The sequence below is a fragment of the Cygnus atratus genome, chromosome Z (genome assembly GCF_013377495.2).
Source record: "Cygnus atratus isolate AKBS03 ecotype Queensland, Australia chromosome Z, CAtr_DNAZoo_HiC_assembly, whole genome shotgun sequence".
Classification (NCBI taxonomy): Eukaryota; Metazoa; Chordata; class Aves; order Anseriformes; family Anatidae; genus Cygnus; species Cygnus atratus.
In genome coordinates this window covers 77,881,385-77,897,149 of record NC_066396.1, presented here as the reverse complement: position 1 = coordinate 77,897,149, position 15,765 = coordinate 77,881,385, and the positions used below count along the sequence as shown (strand labels likewise).

The 15,765-nt window shown below is 39.9% G+C and overlaps 1 protein-coding gene across 4 annotated transcripts in view; it reads right to left on the bottom strand.

Annotated features, from left to right (window-relative positions):
* The window catches only part of VCAN (versican), a 114,149-nt gene that overhangs the window by 73,726 nt on the left and 24,658 nt on the right, over positions 1–15,765 (bottom strand). For all 4 annotated transcript variants that reach the window (XM_035563207.2, XM_050716475.1, XM_050716476.1 and 1 more), the window contains 2 exons: positions 13,477–13,651; positions 13,235–13,362 (listed from right to left, as the gene is read on the bottom strand). In XM_035563207.2, coding sequence (XP_035419100.1) covers positions 13,235–13,362; positions 13,477–13,651 — 303 coding nt within the window. The remainder of the gene's footprint in view (positions 1–13,234; positions 13,363–13,476; positions 13,652–15,765) is intronic.

The following is a 15,765-nucleotide window of genomic DNA, read 5'->3' as shown; positions in this document are numbered from 1 at the left end:
GCCATGCCTCAGCAGTGGTCTCAAGGTAACCTAGCAAAAGGCAGACAGACTACATCACCCCAAGCATTTTCATTCACATCAATATTACACTTGTTTTGGGCCTGAAAGGAATGCAAGTGTGAAAGGAGGCAACATGCCAATTTTCTTTTTCCTCCTAGGTAAAAACTCTGATTTGTTATTACAGCTGTAATATCAATTCCACCGTGTAAGTTTCTTTATACATGCTGTAGAGAGTGTCCAACTTAGAGGTAAAATACTGTAGGTACTGAGGGACAGAACACGTCTATAAGGCACACTTTAAGATAAGGAAAGTGAAGAATCATTCACCTCTCGGAAGTGCCAGAGTGCTTCATTCAGCTCTCCAGACCATAAAGACAATGCACTTTTTTATTAAATACTTCTGCAGAAGACAGCTTTTTCTGCATCAAGGGGCAGATCTGGTATTATGGCCAAAAAAGAATGGTGGATGCAGCTATCCCACAACACTATCCCCATGGCAAGTATCATGAAACAGTGGAGCACAGAAAGACCTCTCTAAACCAGCCCCTTCTGCTCTGAGGACCCTTCAGCCATGCAACAGTTATGGTGTATATGGAAATTAGTAGTTAAAATTGTTGCAATTAAAAAGCAGATAATATCAATCCAGGTAGACAATAAAATAAGACAAGGGAAACAATGTATTTTATAGGTTTTCTCCCAACAAATATGATGCATCAAAAATAAAATAATGTCAAAAAATCCCACAGCGTTCTTTCTGGGAGAAACTTACTGGAGACAAAGGAAAATGGGTAACAGTGCAAGATTAAAAACAAGCAAATTTTCCATTAACTAATCCGGATCACTGCCTCCAAATGAAGCTTGTGCATAACATCATTGAAATTGCGGATATTTATTCCTCTGAGATGATACCTGCAATCTGTTAAAGCAAGGAAACGTAGCGAGCAGTTTTGTCTTGCTATGAGATTTCAAAACACAGGGTTTAAACTGTACTTTTGCAGAGTATTTTGCATAGGACTTACCCATCCAAATTGCACAAGAAGATTTTTATACAGAAACATACCTTGAATTTGCCTTGGAATGTGCCTGTTTATGCAATACTGACAGTAGAGCAATTTTAAAAGAGGGGTGGCATGTCTTTCTTTATACTCAATCTATTCACTGAACCATCAGCTATTTATTCTGTTCGTCTCTTGAAGTTGGCTGCTCTCATGCAGACACCATCTTTGTCAAAGGGTGTTCTACCAGAAAAACTAAATGATTAAAACACCCACATGTTTAAGAAAAAATACAGTCTAACCAGAACAGTCCAGCAAGTAAAGTCCAAAGTCATTTTTTTTTCTTTGCCACTCATTTGGTATTTTAAAAATAAAAAAGTGAGGATAAATTCACAAGGAATGCAAAAAGGTACCAGAGCGATCAGTAAACTGCTTTTATTGCCATTCCATCATATACCAAGTAAATATTCATGTATTTCAGGAACATTGATGGCAAAATAAAGGGTAGAAATGTGTTAAAACATAGCAGCTTGCAGTTGTTCTGGTTAAAGAGTGGTATGCTATGATTCCAGAATTCCTATTTAAAAGCAATCTACTGAAGTGCAAAAGTCAGACTCCCAATAGCAGGAATTTATCCTAGGAGATATGACTCTGCAATTTGGCTGTTCAGTATGAAAACAAAATAAATTTTTATTTGTTTGTTTGAGTGTGCATTTAATATGTGTAATAAATGTTGGCACAAAATGTAAAAAATAAAATAAAATAAAGTATGGGTTTAATAAAGACCCTTCAATATAAATTTTCTGCAATCTTCTTCCAAAACCACACTACAAAAAAAATAAATTAAAAAAAGGTTTATGTTTTCTGTCAAGCACTTGAGAAGAAAGCAGCACTCAAGACGCTTCATCAACTGGATACCATCAATTTCATTTGCAGCAGCCCAAAAATATGTGATGAGCAAGTCTATACAATCTTTCCTGCACATCTCACCTTGAGCAGACTATGGTCTCTGCATGCATGCACACTGCATGCACAGCAGACAGCACTTCAGGAATATACTGGCCCAGAGAGCACAGACGCAATTCGTCAGAACCTACTGTTTGTGTACACCAGTGCAATCACTTGGAATGTAGGGGGACGTAGGTTTGTATTTCCTAAAACCAGCCTTATGTAATTGCAGCTCATACAGAATTCCCCCATCCACATGATGAGATATGTTGCTATCCATGTCACCTTTCTGACATGGTTAGTGTCCCACAGCAGTGTGGAAATTCAGTTCATAGTATGTAAAAAGAGTGCTGGTCCTAATTCTCTGAACATGCATTTAATCCATGTAGCCTGTAAAAATAACTCCTGTTTTTGGCAGCACAATGGGTTCCATATTTAGCAAGAGGATTGATCCTATCAGTCTTTTAGAGTGTCTTTATGATGGTATCTGAAAGCACCTCCATTCCTCAGCCAAAACACTAGGAGAGTACCCCAAAGAAACTCAAAGAAACATTGATAAACAAATGGTATAGCCACAAACACCAGAGCAGGGCAGATTTTTTTTTTTTTTTAATGTTAAAATCTATCTGCAATGTTTTTATATCTGTAGTCCACTCCAAGGAACTTAGCAGTGTTATGCAGGCAAACCCCAGGGCTTAGACCAGCAGATGGAGAGGAACTAGTCCTACAGTTCCAGGGGGCAAAATGGAGACCATGACAATGTTTAGACTGCAGACGATAAAGTAATGTGTATTATTCCTGGTCACTGTTTAATTTCAAGTTTCAGGTCAATTGCCCAGTCGTGGTGGTCAGAGCAGCTGAAGAACCCCCAGGACTTTCCAGTTACATGGGTTTGTTTTGCCTGGTTAAAAAGGACACCTGACATGTCTTTTTCCCCTCTTTCCTTCTCCCCTCTCTTTCAAATACACCAAGCTAGATGAAGAAGCCAGCTTTTTCCCTTGAAGACAAAAGCTGATTCAGCCCTAAGGAAAAAAACTTAAGATCCACAGACTTATCAGCTAGTTTTATAGCAATCTTCATTCCTTTGAAGGTTATTTTACTTATTCTCTCTCATCAAGAGACATCTCACTGAGCTGGGAATGTTTGTAGGTGTGAATTTCATGAATCACACATCTTAAAAGCAAGCACAGAAATAAGGGCAGGCTAGAACCATAGCCAGGGGTCAATACACAACATGTATTGACTAGGGCAAAAGTAATGAATCTAGCTGTAGCCCTCCAGCACAGACCTCACCAGTAATTTCTTTTCCCATAGATGAAACCGCAATTAAGGGATTGGTGTGTTACTACTTCCTAGAGGAGCTTTTTGAGCCTGGCTATGTGGCAATCTTTCCCCAGAGCACAGCATCATCCCCTCAGCTTCACATGCCATCATGCAGTGTGCCAGGATCAACCAAATGAGGTACAAGTTCCTGACACCTGGCAGCTGAAGGTATCACGTGCAAGTGATTTTACACCTGACACGACAGAGATTTTACAGATGTTTGAAGGATTCTACGAAACTACACAGACATTTAAGAGAGAATATGTGAGTTTCTCACTGAATGCTTTTACAGATCTGGTGACACACCAGCTGGTGTTGATGGTGGCTGGTCAACCACCTATGAAATGTCCTCCTTATTAGCCAACCCATCTGGAGAAATGACCAGGAGACCCTTGCATTTATTCCCTTTTTTCACCCACTTTAATCTCCCTGAGTAACAAGACCCTTCATTATTACTGTCCAAACTGGCACTCAGCAACACAAGGAAGAAGTGCTCTCACGTGGTTGGGTGCTCAGATTCTACAACCTCCACTGCTTTGAGTGTTGCCTAAACAAAGGCATAAAGAAAAATCTAGGGAATCCAGATGGATATTAAATTCACAGAACACTAATTACCCACAAGAATTTCCATTTTCTCCTTATTTCTTTTTATCTTTGGCCAGAAGGCCCTTGCAAAAAGGCAGCTGCAGTCACCAACAGGACTACCAGACTGCTTGTGTACCAGGGAAGAAGAAATACTGCCCGCATCAATCCCACCTGTACACACATACATGGAGACATCGGAGACCACTACCCTTGTCTTGCTTACTCTGGAAAAAAATGCACATATATACCTGGGCCAAGATGGACCTGAAAAGTTTTATCTGTCTTCACCACAGGCAGTGTCCTCAGAGGCTACGTACAGTTAACTTGTTTATTAATCTAGCTCATGCCTCAGCCTTCCTCTCCCAAGCTGCACAGACAAGATTTGTTGTCTCAACTGCACTTCTATTCCTCCGTCCTGCTGCTGTTAAGGGATGCTTCTCCAACATACCAGGCTGGTAAAGAGGTATACTTAACAAAGTCACAGGTTATGGTGAAATGCTCTCTAGGAAAGGAAAACCTGGAAAACCACTTTGGATGTCCAGCTTCATTCAACTGTATTCTTTAGAGACATCAGACAGAGCTGTGCTGCTTTGAACGTTTTGGCACACAGACCTAAGCAGCTAGGTTCAGCTTTAAAGCAGAAGACTAGACAAGTTGAAGTCTTTTTCTCTCACATGTTAGAACAAGTTAGTCGATTCCTTTTGATACACATCAGTAACAATTTAGCTCTCCTGATTGTCTTGGGTCTGTTTTATGCAAAACTATATGCTGAACAGGAATCCATTGCACTTGACAGGACTGGAAGGCTATGCTTCTCCCATGGGCTTACCCTCAAGCACGATGAGTAGCTTGGCAACTGCTATACCCTTAGATAGCTCTGCTGTAGTTGCAAAGTGTCACTGTGTAATACAAAGGGGAAAAATTAACTTTGAATTCTTTTTCTTTTTTTTTTTTTCCTTTTGTGCTTCACTCTCACAAAAAGCATTGAGAAGTCATGATTTTTGGAATTCCCTAAAGACAAGTTTTGTCAGGTTCTAAGCTCAAATACCACCTTGTGCATAAAAAAGCACCATGGCATTATTTCCTATTCAGTCTCCTCTAATTGGGATCCAGTGGAAGCCAATGCAAAAACTGTGACCCTATCAAAAGCCATGAACTGAGAAGAAAAGACCATTTTCTGCGTGTGCTTTTTTAAAAATTTCGTTGTTGCTCTGGAATCAGAATGGGCTCTAGAGAAGATCTTTAGCTGCCCAAAACACAAAAGACACTTCACACCTGAAGCTGTATTTTAGACTATGACTTTTTAAATTGTTATTGTTCTCACACAAATTTCCATGACAATAGCAAAAATGCATGAGACTAAGCGGAAAGTATTTACAGGACATCTGGTTTTGTTTTTTGATTCTTTCGTTTTCTTCCCCACACTCACTGGGGGGCTGAAAATGGTGTATGGAAATAAGACTTTATAATCTTCCCAACAGCTAATCCAAAATAACTTTCTTAGCATGACTCCCCATCTGCATATTATATATATGCTTATTAGACATATATGGCTTCTAACTGGCTTTGGCCAGAAGATGATGCTGCATGGAGTAGTTTGTGCTTTGGCTCTGCAGCATGCTCTCACGGCTCCTCACTTCATCAGTGGGCTTTGGCAAGCAGATTTCACTTTGTCTCCATTTCTGACATCACAGCAGTGTCAAATGAATCATATACACCCTTATCTGAAGACAGAACCTCCATCCTCATCAACCACTTCCTTTCAAGGGAGTATCCTGTAGAAGACGCTGGTGCAGACACTTTTCAGTTGGAGGTGTGAGGAGAACCTCAGACTTATATCCAAACATTTGGAGCTGAATCGCTTTATTAAGCTCTTTATTAATAAATCACCTCCTGCATTTAAAGGTATTCTAAATGTTTTTTAACACTTAGTACAATGAAATATGCAATGAAATATAATGAATATAGAATCAGTTTGTAGTGAGAGCCCATGCCCAGTACTTATTTAATGATATATTGACTCTACATTCTTATTTTTATCATTAGGAGCTCAGAAATTTAAAATCCTTCCCAGAAGTATTCTCCCATGTTTTTTAGCAAAACTCAAAATATTTTACACATAATTGTGCAGTCTATAATTTCCGTGGCTTTTCTCAGAGCAAGGAAATGGCAAGACTTAGCCTAGACAACTGGTTTTAATTTAAGCTAATTTTTTATGTTTCAAGGAGAAATCCATGTCTCTGGCTAACTTTGTGATTTCATGTGGCCAGAAAGGAAGAAAACTGAAATGGTGTTGCTCCTACAAATCCTCAGTGTAACTACCCAAATAAGTACCGTAAATTCAATACACATTTATGCCGTGTATTGAGAGTATTCTTACCACCATTTATGGCCTTCTGGGGTAACAATCTCTCCAATACTGGCCAACAGACCATTAACTGTTCAATGCCTTCCATGATGACATCTTATTATGGCCCAAATTTTGATATCATTAATCAAACACCATCTTATTCCATGAATAGTCATCCCACTGACATGAGCTCTCCAAATAAGGACTTATTTATCACAAGTAAATCTATTAGATTTGGCATTGAATACAACAGACAATGCAGATATGAACTTTCAAATTCCCATGGAAAAAAAAAAATCATGTCTAAGCACAGCTCTACAATATGCTAAGTGGGCTCCATTAAACGAGGAGTGACCAGCAGGTTGAGGGAGGTGATTGTCCCTCTCTACTTTGCCCTGGTGAGTCCCCACTTGGAGTGCTGCATCCAGGTCTGGGATCCCCAACAAAAGAAGAATGTGGGTCTGTTAGAGTGGGTTCAGTAGAGGACCACAAAGATGATCAGAGGGCTGGAGCACCTCTCCTAAGAAGAAAGGCTGAAAGAGATGGGGATCTTCAGCCTGGAGAAGAGAATTGCAGCTTTTCAGTGCTTACAGGGGGCTTGTAAAAAAGATAGAGAGTGACTTTTTCCATGGGCAAACAATGAAAGGACAAGGAGGAATGGTTTTAAACTAAAAGAGGGGAGATTTAGATTAGGGGTTGAGAGGAAATTCTTCACTCAGAGGGTGGTGAGGCACTGGAACAGGTTGTGCCCAGAGAGGTTGTGGATGCCCCACCCCTGGAGAAGTTCAAGTCCAGGTTGGACGAGGCCCTGGACAATTTAGTGGGTGGCATTCCTGCCCATGGCATGGGGTTGGAACTAGATGGTCTTTAAGGTCCCTTCCAACCCAAGCTTTCCTTTGATTCTGTGATTCTAAGTACCAGTAGTTATTAATGAACTGCTGACAGTACAAGAGAAGGATTACACTTTGTAGAATCAGCCTTGGTTGGGTGAACAGGGAAATCATAAATTTGACAGAAACTTAAGTCTTGAACTGCTAAGTCTTCCACCAATGGATGAGTGTGCTACAATACAACAGAAAAAACACAGGAGCTATTTTTATGTGATGTTCACTTTCTAATAACTTCTGTTGACTTTTTATCTAACTGTCTTCTGTGGATGAGTGGTTGCAAAGTGTAATCCCACTGATGCTATGTAACTTCAAACAAGTTCTGCATTTAAAATTATCATTTGCTCTTACAAAGACTGTTTCTGCTATATAGACAAAGCCATCTTGGCTCCACAGCTCTTTCTTAAAAAGAAAGTCTGGCTCAGAGGTGCAGGTTTAAGTGAAGGCAGTGGAAAAAAAAACTATCCTGCATTATACCATGACATGGTACTGTTTCTTTCTAACACTGAATCTGTTCCTCTTCATCCAAAGAGAATAAATTAACTCCCTTGCATGTCAGTATAACATGCCTACAGCATATATCAATAAAACTAGGACTCCTTCTGACTTCTGGAAATTATTTTCTAATTTGAGTTCATTGAAAACTTCTGAACAAAGAGCCATAAAAGAAAAAAAGAAAGAAAGAAAGAAAGAAAGAAAGAAAGAAAGAAAGAAAGAAAGAAAGAAAGAGAGAGAGAAAGAAAGAAAGAAAGAAAGAAAGAAAGAAAGAAAGAAAGAAGAAAGAAAGAAAGAAAGAAAAAGAAAGAGAGAGAGATAAAGAAAGAAAAAAGGAAGGAAGGAAGGAAGGGAGGGAGGGAGGGAGGGAGGGAGGAAGGGAGGAAGGGAGGAAGAGAGGAAGAGAGGAAGGAAGGAAGGAAGGAAGGAAGGAAGGAAGGAAGGAAGGAAAAGGAAAGATATATTTGGTTAGCTCTTGCAATAATCCAGCATTAAAACTGACTGACAGAAGCAACAAAATCCCTTTGCAATGGGCTGAGGTTGTACAGCTAAGTGGCAACTATCTCTTCCACCACAGTCACCTCTCCACATAAAGGGCTTTACTGCTACACAGAGAGCTTAAGGATAAGCTTAAGGATGAGCACATAAGAAATTATGTGCTCTGTGTTGGCCTGACTCCACTTTCTCAAAGTCATTGGTAAAACTGTAACTGACTTAGAAGAAACTCCTCTCTACTCAGATTCACCTTATTACCACAGTAAAGTGCTTCTAGTAACAATACCATTATCCATGGACATAACCAACATAACCCAGCAAGTGAGACAGTTCCATGACCATTTGGTCCTCATGGGAGACTTCAACTTCCCTTATATCTGTTGGAGGGACAACACAGCAGGGCATAAGCAATCCAGGAGGTTCCTCGAGTATGCTGATGACAAATTCCTTCTCCAAGTGGTAGAGGAGTAAACAAGGAGAGGTGCTATGCTGGACCTCATTCTCACCAACAAGCAAGGGCTGGTGTGGAATGTGAATCTCAAGGGCATCTTTGGTTACAGGGACTATGAAATGGTGGAATTCAAGACCCTTAGGGTAGCAAGGAGGGCACACAGTAAGCTCACTACCCTGGATTTTGTGAGAGCAGACTTTGGCCTCTTCAGCAGTCTGCTTGATAGAGTGTCACGGGGTAAAGCCCTAGAGGGAACAGATGTCCAATAAAGCTGGATAATATTCAAGGATCACCTTCTACAAACTCAGGAGTAATGCATCCCAACAAAGAGGAAGTCAGGAAAAAATGGAGGAGGCCCACAATGGATAACAAAGAGCTCCTGGCCAAACTCAAACACAAAAAAAGGAAGCCTACAGACTATGGAAGCAAATAAAGATATCCTAGGAGGATACAAAGAAATTGTCTGAGCAGCCAGGGATCAGGTTAGGAAACCTAAAGCCCATTTAGAACTAAGTCTGGCCAGGGACATCAAGGGCAATAAGTAAGGCTTCTATAAGTACATCAGTAATAAAAGGAAGACCAAGGAAAATGTGGGCCCTGTACAGATGGGAACAGGAAAACTGGTTGTCTGGGATACTAAAAAAGATGACGTACTCAACGATACTTTTGCTTCAGTCTTCACCAGCAAGTGCTCTAGCCATAGTTCCCAAGTCACAGAAGGCAAACGCAGGGACTGGGAGAATGAAGAACCTCCCAAGGCTGGAGAAGATCAGGTTTGAGACCATCTAAGAAAACTGAATGTGCACAAGTCCTCAGGACATGGATCCAAGGGTCCTGAAGGAACAGGTGGATGAAGTTGCTAACACATTATCGATCATATTTAAGAAGTTGTGACAGGATGGTGACATTCCCACTGACTGGAAAAGGGGGACATTACCCCCATATTTAAAAAAGGAAAACCTGGGGAAGTAAAGGCTGGTCATTATCTCCTCTGTCCCTATAGAGATCATGGAGCAGATCCTCCTGGAAACTATGCAAAGGCACATGGAAAATAAGGAGGTGATTGGTGACAGCCAACATGACTTCACTAAGGGCAGATCGTGCCTGACAAATCTGGTAGCCTTCTACCACAGGGTTATAGTGTTGATTGATATGGGCAGAGCAACTGATGTCATCTACCTGGACTTGTGCAAAGCATTTGACACTGTCCCACACAACATCCTTGTCTCTAAATTGGAGAGACATGGATATGACAGATGGACCGCTCAGTGGATAAGGAATTAGCTGGATGATTGCACTCAAAGAATTGCAATTGATGTCCAGGTGGAGACCAGAGATGAGTGGTGTTCCTCAAGTGCTGGTATTGGGACTGGTATTAATTAACACATTTATCAGTGACATGGACAGTGGGCTTGAATGCACCCACAGCAGGTTTGCCAATGACACCGAGCTGTGTGGTGTGGTCGACACGCTGGAGGGAAGGGATGCCATCCAGAGGGACCTGGGCAGGCCTGAGAGATGGGCCTGTGCAAACCTCATGGAGTTCAACAAGGCCACATGAAAGGTCCTGCACCTGGGCCGGGGCAATCCCAAACACAAACACAGGCTGGGCAGAGAATGGATTGAGAGCAGTTCTGAAGAGCAGGACCTGGGGGTATTGGGTGACAAGAAGCTCAATATGAGCTAGAAGTGCTGCGTTTGCAGCTCAGAAAGCCAACTGTACCCTGGGCTGCACCAAAAATAGCTGATTCTCCCCCTTTACTCTGCTCTTGTGAGACCTCACCTGGAGTGCTGTGTTAAACTCCGGGGCCCCCAGCACAAGAAAGACATGGACCTGTTAGAGGGGGTCCAGATGAGGGACACGAGGATGATTAGAGGACTGGAGCACCTCTCCTATGCTGAGGGAGTTAGGGTTGTCCAGTTCAAAGAAGAGAAGGCTCCAGAAGGACCTTATAGGAGTCTACCAGTACCTAAAGGGGACCTACAAGAATGCTGAAGAGGGAGCTGAAGAGGAGCCCCATCCCTGGAAGTGCCCAAGGCCAGGCTGGACGGGGCTTTGGGCAACCTGGTCTAGTGTCCCTGCCCATGGCAGGAGGGTTGGAACTAAGCGATCTTTAAGGTCCCTTCCAACCCAAACCATTCTGTGATTCTATGAACTACACATGCAGCCATCATTTATCACACTTCTATCTCACACCGTCTTCAGAGTAAAAAGAGGTGTACAATATGTACCAGTGTAAGATGGAGTGTTCTTTTCTTAGTTTGGCAGAAAAGATTCTGGAATATTTTTATAAATATGTACTCTAAGAGTATTTAGATAAAGGCTAGGTCAAACAAACTTTGCATTTTGTTAGGACCATAGTTAAACTCGCTGGCATCTTTGCCTCCTGCAGAATTTCATTCTGAGCCTGTATCCATCTCTGTGAACAGGTTGTTACCCTACAATGTGCTTTGCAATTGTGTTGGACAACTTTGTTGGATCAAGTGTTCAACTGCAGTCTTCGAGTCAGAGCAGTTTTTAAAAATCTTGTCCCAGGCTCTGAAGCACCTTTAAGACAAAGGCTAAAACTGCATTTGCTTTAAACAGTTTTCCACAGGAAGCTACAGCGCAAGGAAGAAGGTAAAATGAACATACTTTCTGTTACTTGGTTTGATAGATCAAACCCCCTGGTATTCTTAAATTTCAGCCTTTTCATACATGCTAAGAGATTCACATCCAAGACATTTTCTTTTTAATTATTTTTTTTTCTTTAAATCTCGGTGAGAATATTTGACTTTGAGAAACTGCTGGCTTAAATGCATCCAGGATGAGCTTCTCCATATTATCATACTTCTTTGTACTTAAGAGGGAAAGGAAGATTGTTTACTGAAAAACGCATTGGTTCTTCATCCCAGGTCAAAATTGGATTTTGTAATATAGGAAAGACCTAAATTGAATTTATAAGCCTTGATTCAAGAGTTGATTCAGAATTCAACTCCATCAAGGATTTACAGGGAATGAATGTTATGAATTGTATGTGTTCATGTATGCTGTTCACTGACAGATACAGATGGAGCATAAGTAAAATTAAGACAATACTAAGCACTAAAAAAATTCCATTGGTTAATTTTCAGTTTCTAAGCTTGTATGTTTTTATAGTCTTTGTAAGACTTGTATTGCGTTTTTTTTTTTTTTTTTTGAGAAATCTTTAAAGTAAACATAGTTTGGGCAGATCCTCAGCTACTAAATATACAAGAAAAATGCTTACTGATATCAGTGACTAAAGTCTCTAAAAGACTTCATCATCAGAAAACTTTGCATGATCTAATTTATTTCTGCTCTAATACAGAATACAAATGAACACTGAGCAGCTTAATTTTGCATTTTTACGTATACAAAGGCAGGCTTGTTCAGAACCATAGTTGACTGTATTGTTCCAATGACTTCAAGAACACTAAACCAAATGTATATCAGTCAAGCAGCAGCTCAAAAGCTATATATAGGCTATATATATATATAGGCTCAAAAGCCTATAATTAGTAATTGCAAGTATTTTTTAGAAAGGAACAGTGAAACTGGTATGGAATAAAAATCTCTCAAGAAAGTATCAGTATGACATATTCAGTCTGTTGCAATGAATGGAAAATATACTTTGGTCCTGGTTGCAATGTATTTCTGTACCAGAGTGAAGTTCCCATGCACATAACCAGCACAAAGCCAAAAAAAAATAGGCTACAGAACAGGAAAGGATATTGTTACGCTTATATTTTAAGTATACATATTTAACTTGTCACAGTAATGTCTAAGCATAAGGATATCTGGTATTTGGAATATATCTATAGGCCCACTGAAAGGATACGGTTAAATTCACTTCAGAAGGGAGACTATAAGAAAAAGTATAATATCACAACTGTAATATGAAGATTTGAGCATGCTGGAACAGCCAAATCACAGGGAAATTTATCATACTTTTCTTTTTGCCATCCAACTCTTTGCAGAATTAATATGGATCATAGAATCTAACCATAGACCATGAGTTACTGTAGGGTTCACACCATGATCCATGGTTTGTAGTTACCATGTGGCAGGATCATAATCCCTCTGCTGCATTAGAGCCGTTTAATGTGCAGCTTTGGCAAAGACTATGATCATACTATTGAATTGCAAATAATTTCACTAAAGATGCCTATTCCTCAATGAAAAGTTCTTGATTGCTTCTTTTTGATGCTGAGATGCCCCTTTTCCAAAGAGATGTTATTAAACTTGGATTGCAATTAAATATATTTCTAATTTTATGTTCTGGACATCTAAAAACTTTAATTACATACCTTATGTACTATAATACAGTTACTGGCACATGTATTTTATCCATCTTTATATATATATAAGATATATATAGCTTCTCAAACATTTAATGTATTTCTTTGAAAATCCTTTTATAACATTGAAAAGAAAAAGGTGTTTCAACAGCAACTTTTGTGAGATCTACTGTCACTAACTATGACAAGCTTTAAACTTGACTTTCGCTTTGTATACTCCACATTCGCTTTTAATTAAGGCCTGCTATACCACAAACTATAGGTTCACTTCATTCAGCAATTCTCTTCAGATTCAAAACAGTCAAACTGCATTGTACACAGAATTTCTTATTTATTTGCCCTTCCACATTAGAATCCCAAGTCACTTTGAATTTTGTCATGTAGAATTAGTATGGACCTATCTTACCTTTCATGTGTTCCACATAGCAATACACATCATAAGTTTCATTAGGAAAACGACGCCCATATGTTCTGACTCCTTTTTTTCCCATTTTATCTCCAAAACAGCCAATTCTTGGATGTCTAATTGGATACCTGAAATGCAGCATGTTCATATTTATTATTATGGCAAGTCAGCACATTAAGTCTGTACAGGCTAAGCATATTAATTTGGAGAAGCACTCTCAAGGGGCCTTTTAAATATCTCACCTAACAGTCTGGTCAGACAACCAGCCTGCATCACATTGTTCAAATCCATCTTCATAGGCTGCTTTCAGTTGCTCTGGGCTTGCTATGACAGCACCATTGTCCAGACAAGTCTGCTGAGCTTGTGTAAAATTCAGAGTGTACCTGCTGGTTGCTGCACGATAGTGAAATACAACACCTGAAAAGATAACAAGCTCAGATTAGTGACACATCTTACATCACTTCTGCAATCATCATTATATTCTAACTTTACCTGCATATTGTTACAATGCTGAAAACAGATGGGTACAATTAAAACACCAGAAGGCTACGAGATATTCCGTCATACAAATGATGTCTCCCCTCTAGTGGCTGCTACCAGTAATTATATGACACCCTATGTTAAAATAGTTGGAACTATACTCAGAGTACACAGAAAAAGTAACGAAACCATGTAAGTGTTTTCACTGGTGTGTTACAGAAAATCATGATCAAAAGGAAGACCGTACACTGAGTACATCCATGGCACCACACAGTCACCGTGACTGGTCAGCCAACTGCACTGTAGGCATGGCACATATGCTATGGGTGCTACCTGATGCGTTGGCTTATTGGCCCATCCACTTGCAAGTCAAACTGTGTTACTAGGCAAGACTAAGCACATCTAGTCATCAGAAAAGGCAGGATTAAAACCAGCCTTTCCTAAGCAGCCAGCTGCAGTAGCTGCACGCAGAAATGCCAAGAAGGAACAGGGAGTCCCTTGAGGTCTGATAGCTGCAGTGAGGCACATGGCCAACAGTGACACCAAAAAAATTGTGCTTCTGATACAGTTTTGATCATTGGTTATGGCCCCGATGTCTGTTCCTATGCTTTCAAAGCTTACTACAAATGTGACATTTATAAACGTCAGTCTGTTAGTCAATTCTTCAAAAGTAGGTTTTCCTGCACACAGTACAAGTGAAACAGACAAAAAAAAGCTTGCTTTTATTTGGGGCCCTTCTGGTTCTGGAAAGAATCTAGAAAATTTCCACAGTTGCTTGAACATGTCAGAAGTTTGGAGAGGCGGAGGTAGAGTTAAGATGGTTTTGGTTAAGACGGGTTCTGTTGAGGAGACACATTCTGTTTTCTATATACATATAATTCCCACTGAATTCGGTAACAGCTGTGCATGCACACCTAAAACAACCTATAAAGGGTGCCAACTGTGAGGTGGCAGAAAACACATAGTCCATCTGGCAAAATCACTTTCCTCTCTATCGCTAGTATCTCTTACAGTTTAGCATCAAAAGGATGCCTCCTGATGATGGCTGAAAAATAACTTTTAACCTCATTTATTTTACTCTTAAAATATTCAGAAGCATTATAACATCATAAACCACTACACAGAATGTCTACAAAACAGGAAAATAAATCTTTATTTCATTTTTCCAATGATTTTATTGAAGTATTTCATGATGAGGAAATAACATACTGTAATATGGTCCAGAAAAATGGTGGCATTGTGGCAATAATGAATTTAATGACAAGTCTTTGTTATTAGAGCATTGTTGAAAGATGGAAGAAGTCTGTTAATTTACTACTTAGTAGTAATATGGGTAACTTAGTAAAGTGGTAATTCAAGAGGTTCCAGTGTATTTAGAATTTTTTGATTTTTTTTTATTTTTTCTCTTAACCGACCAAGTCAGTAAACCTGTGCCATTATCAGAGGTCTGAATATGGCCAATATGTAGAAAATACACATTTTTCTTCATATCATGTTTCGGTTTGAAAGTTTCTCACATGAAAATAGAACACATTTCACAGACAGGTAAGGTGAACCTCAATCATCAGACACCAATTTTCATCAAAGCTACTAGTGGAGAAACAGGAAACGGAAGAGGAAACATTGTGAACCCCCCTATTTCATTATTCAGTATGGACCCACACACCAGCTGCAGCCACTAGCTGGAACTTCACAGACCACTACAGTCCTTATAAAATGTCTTTTCAGAGCTACTGACAGAATCCATAATGCATAGTGCTTCTTCCAAGCAATGATGTAATTTCAGCTTCAAATGAACACAAGTGTCGAACTGGCAAAGGCAGCAAGTGAAGAACACATCTTAAAAAATTAGAGCTATGTTTATATTCATAAATTAAATATTCCAGGTGCCCACAATTCCATCATCAAGACAGTTAAGTGGTTAGACTAGCTCAGTGCATTACTTGGCCCAGGCCCCGTAACACCCTTCCAAACAATTTCTGGGCAGACATCAGGAGTTAGCAAAGCCCAGGAACAACTTCCAGTGGGCACCTTCATGCCCTCCTGGGAGC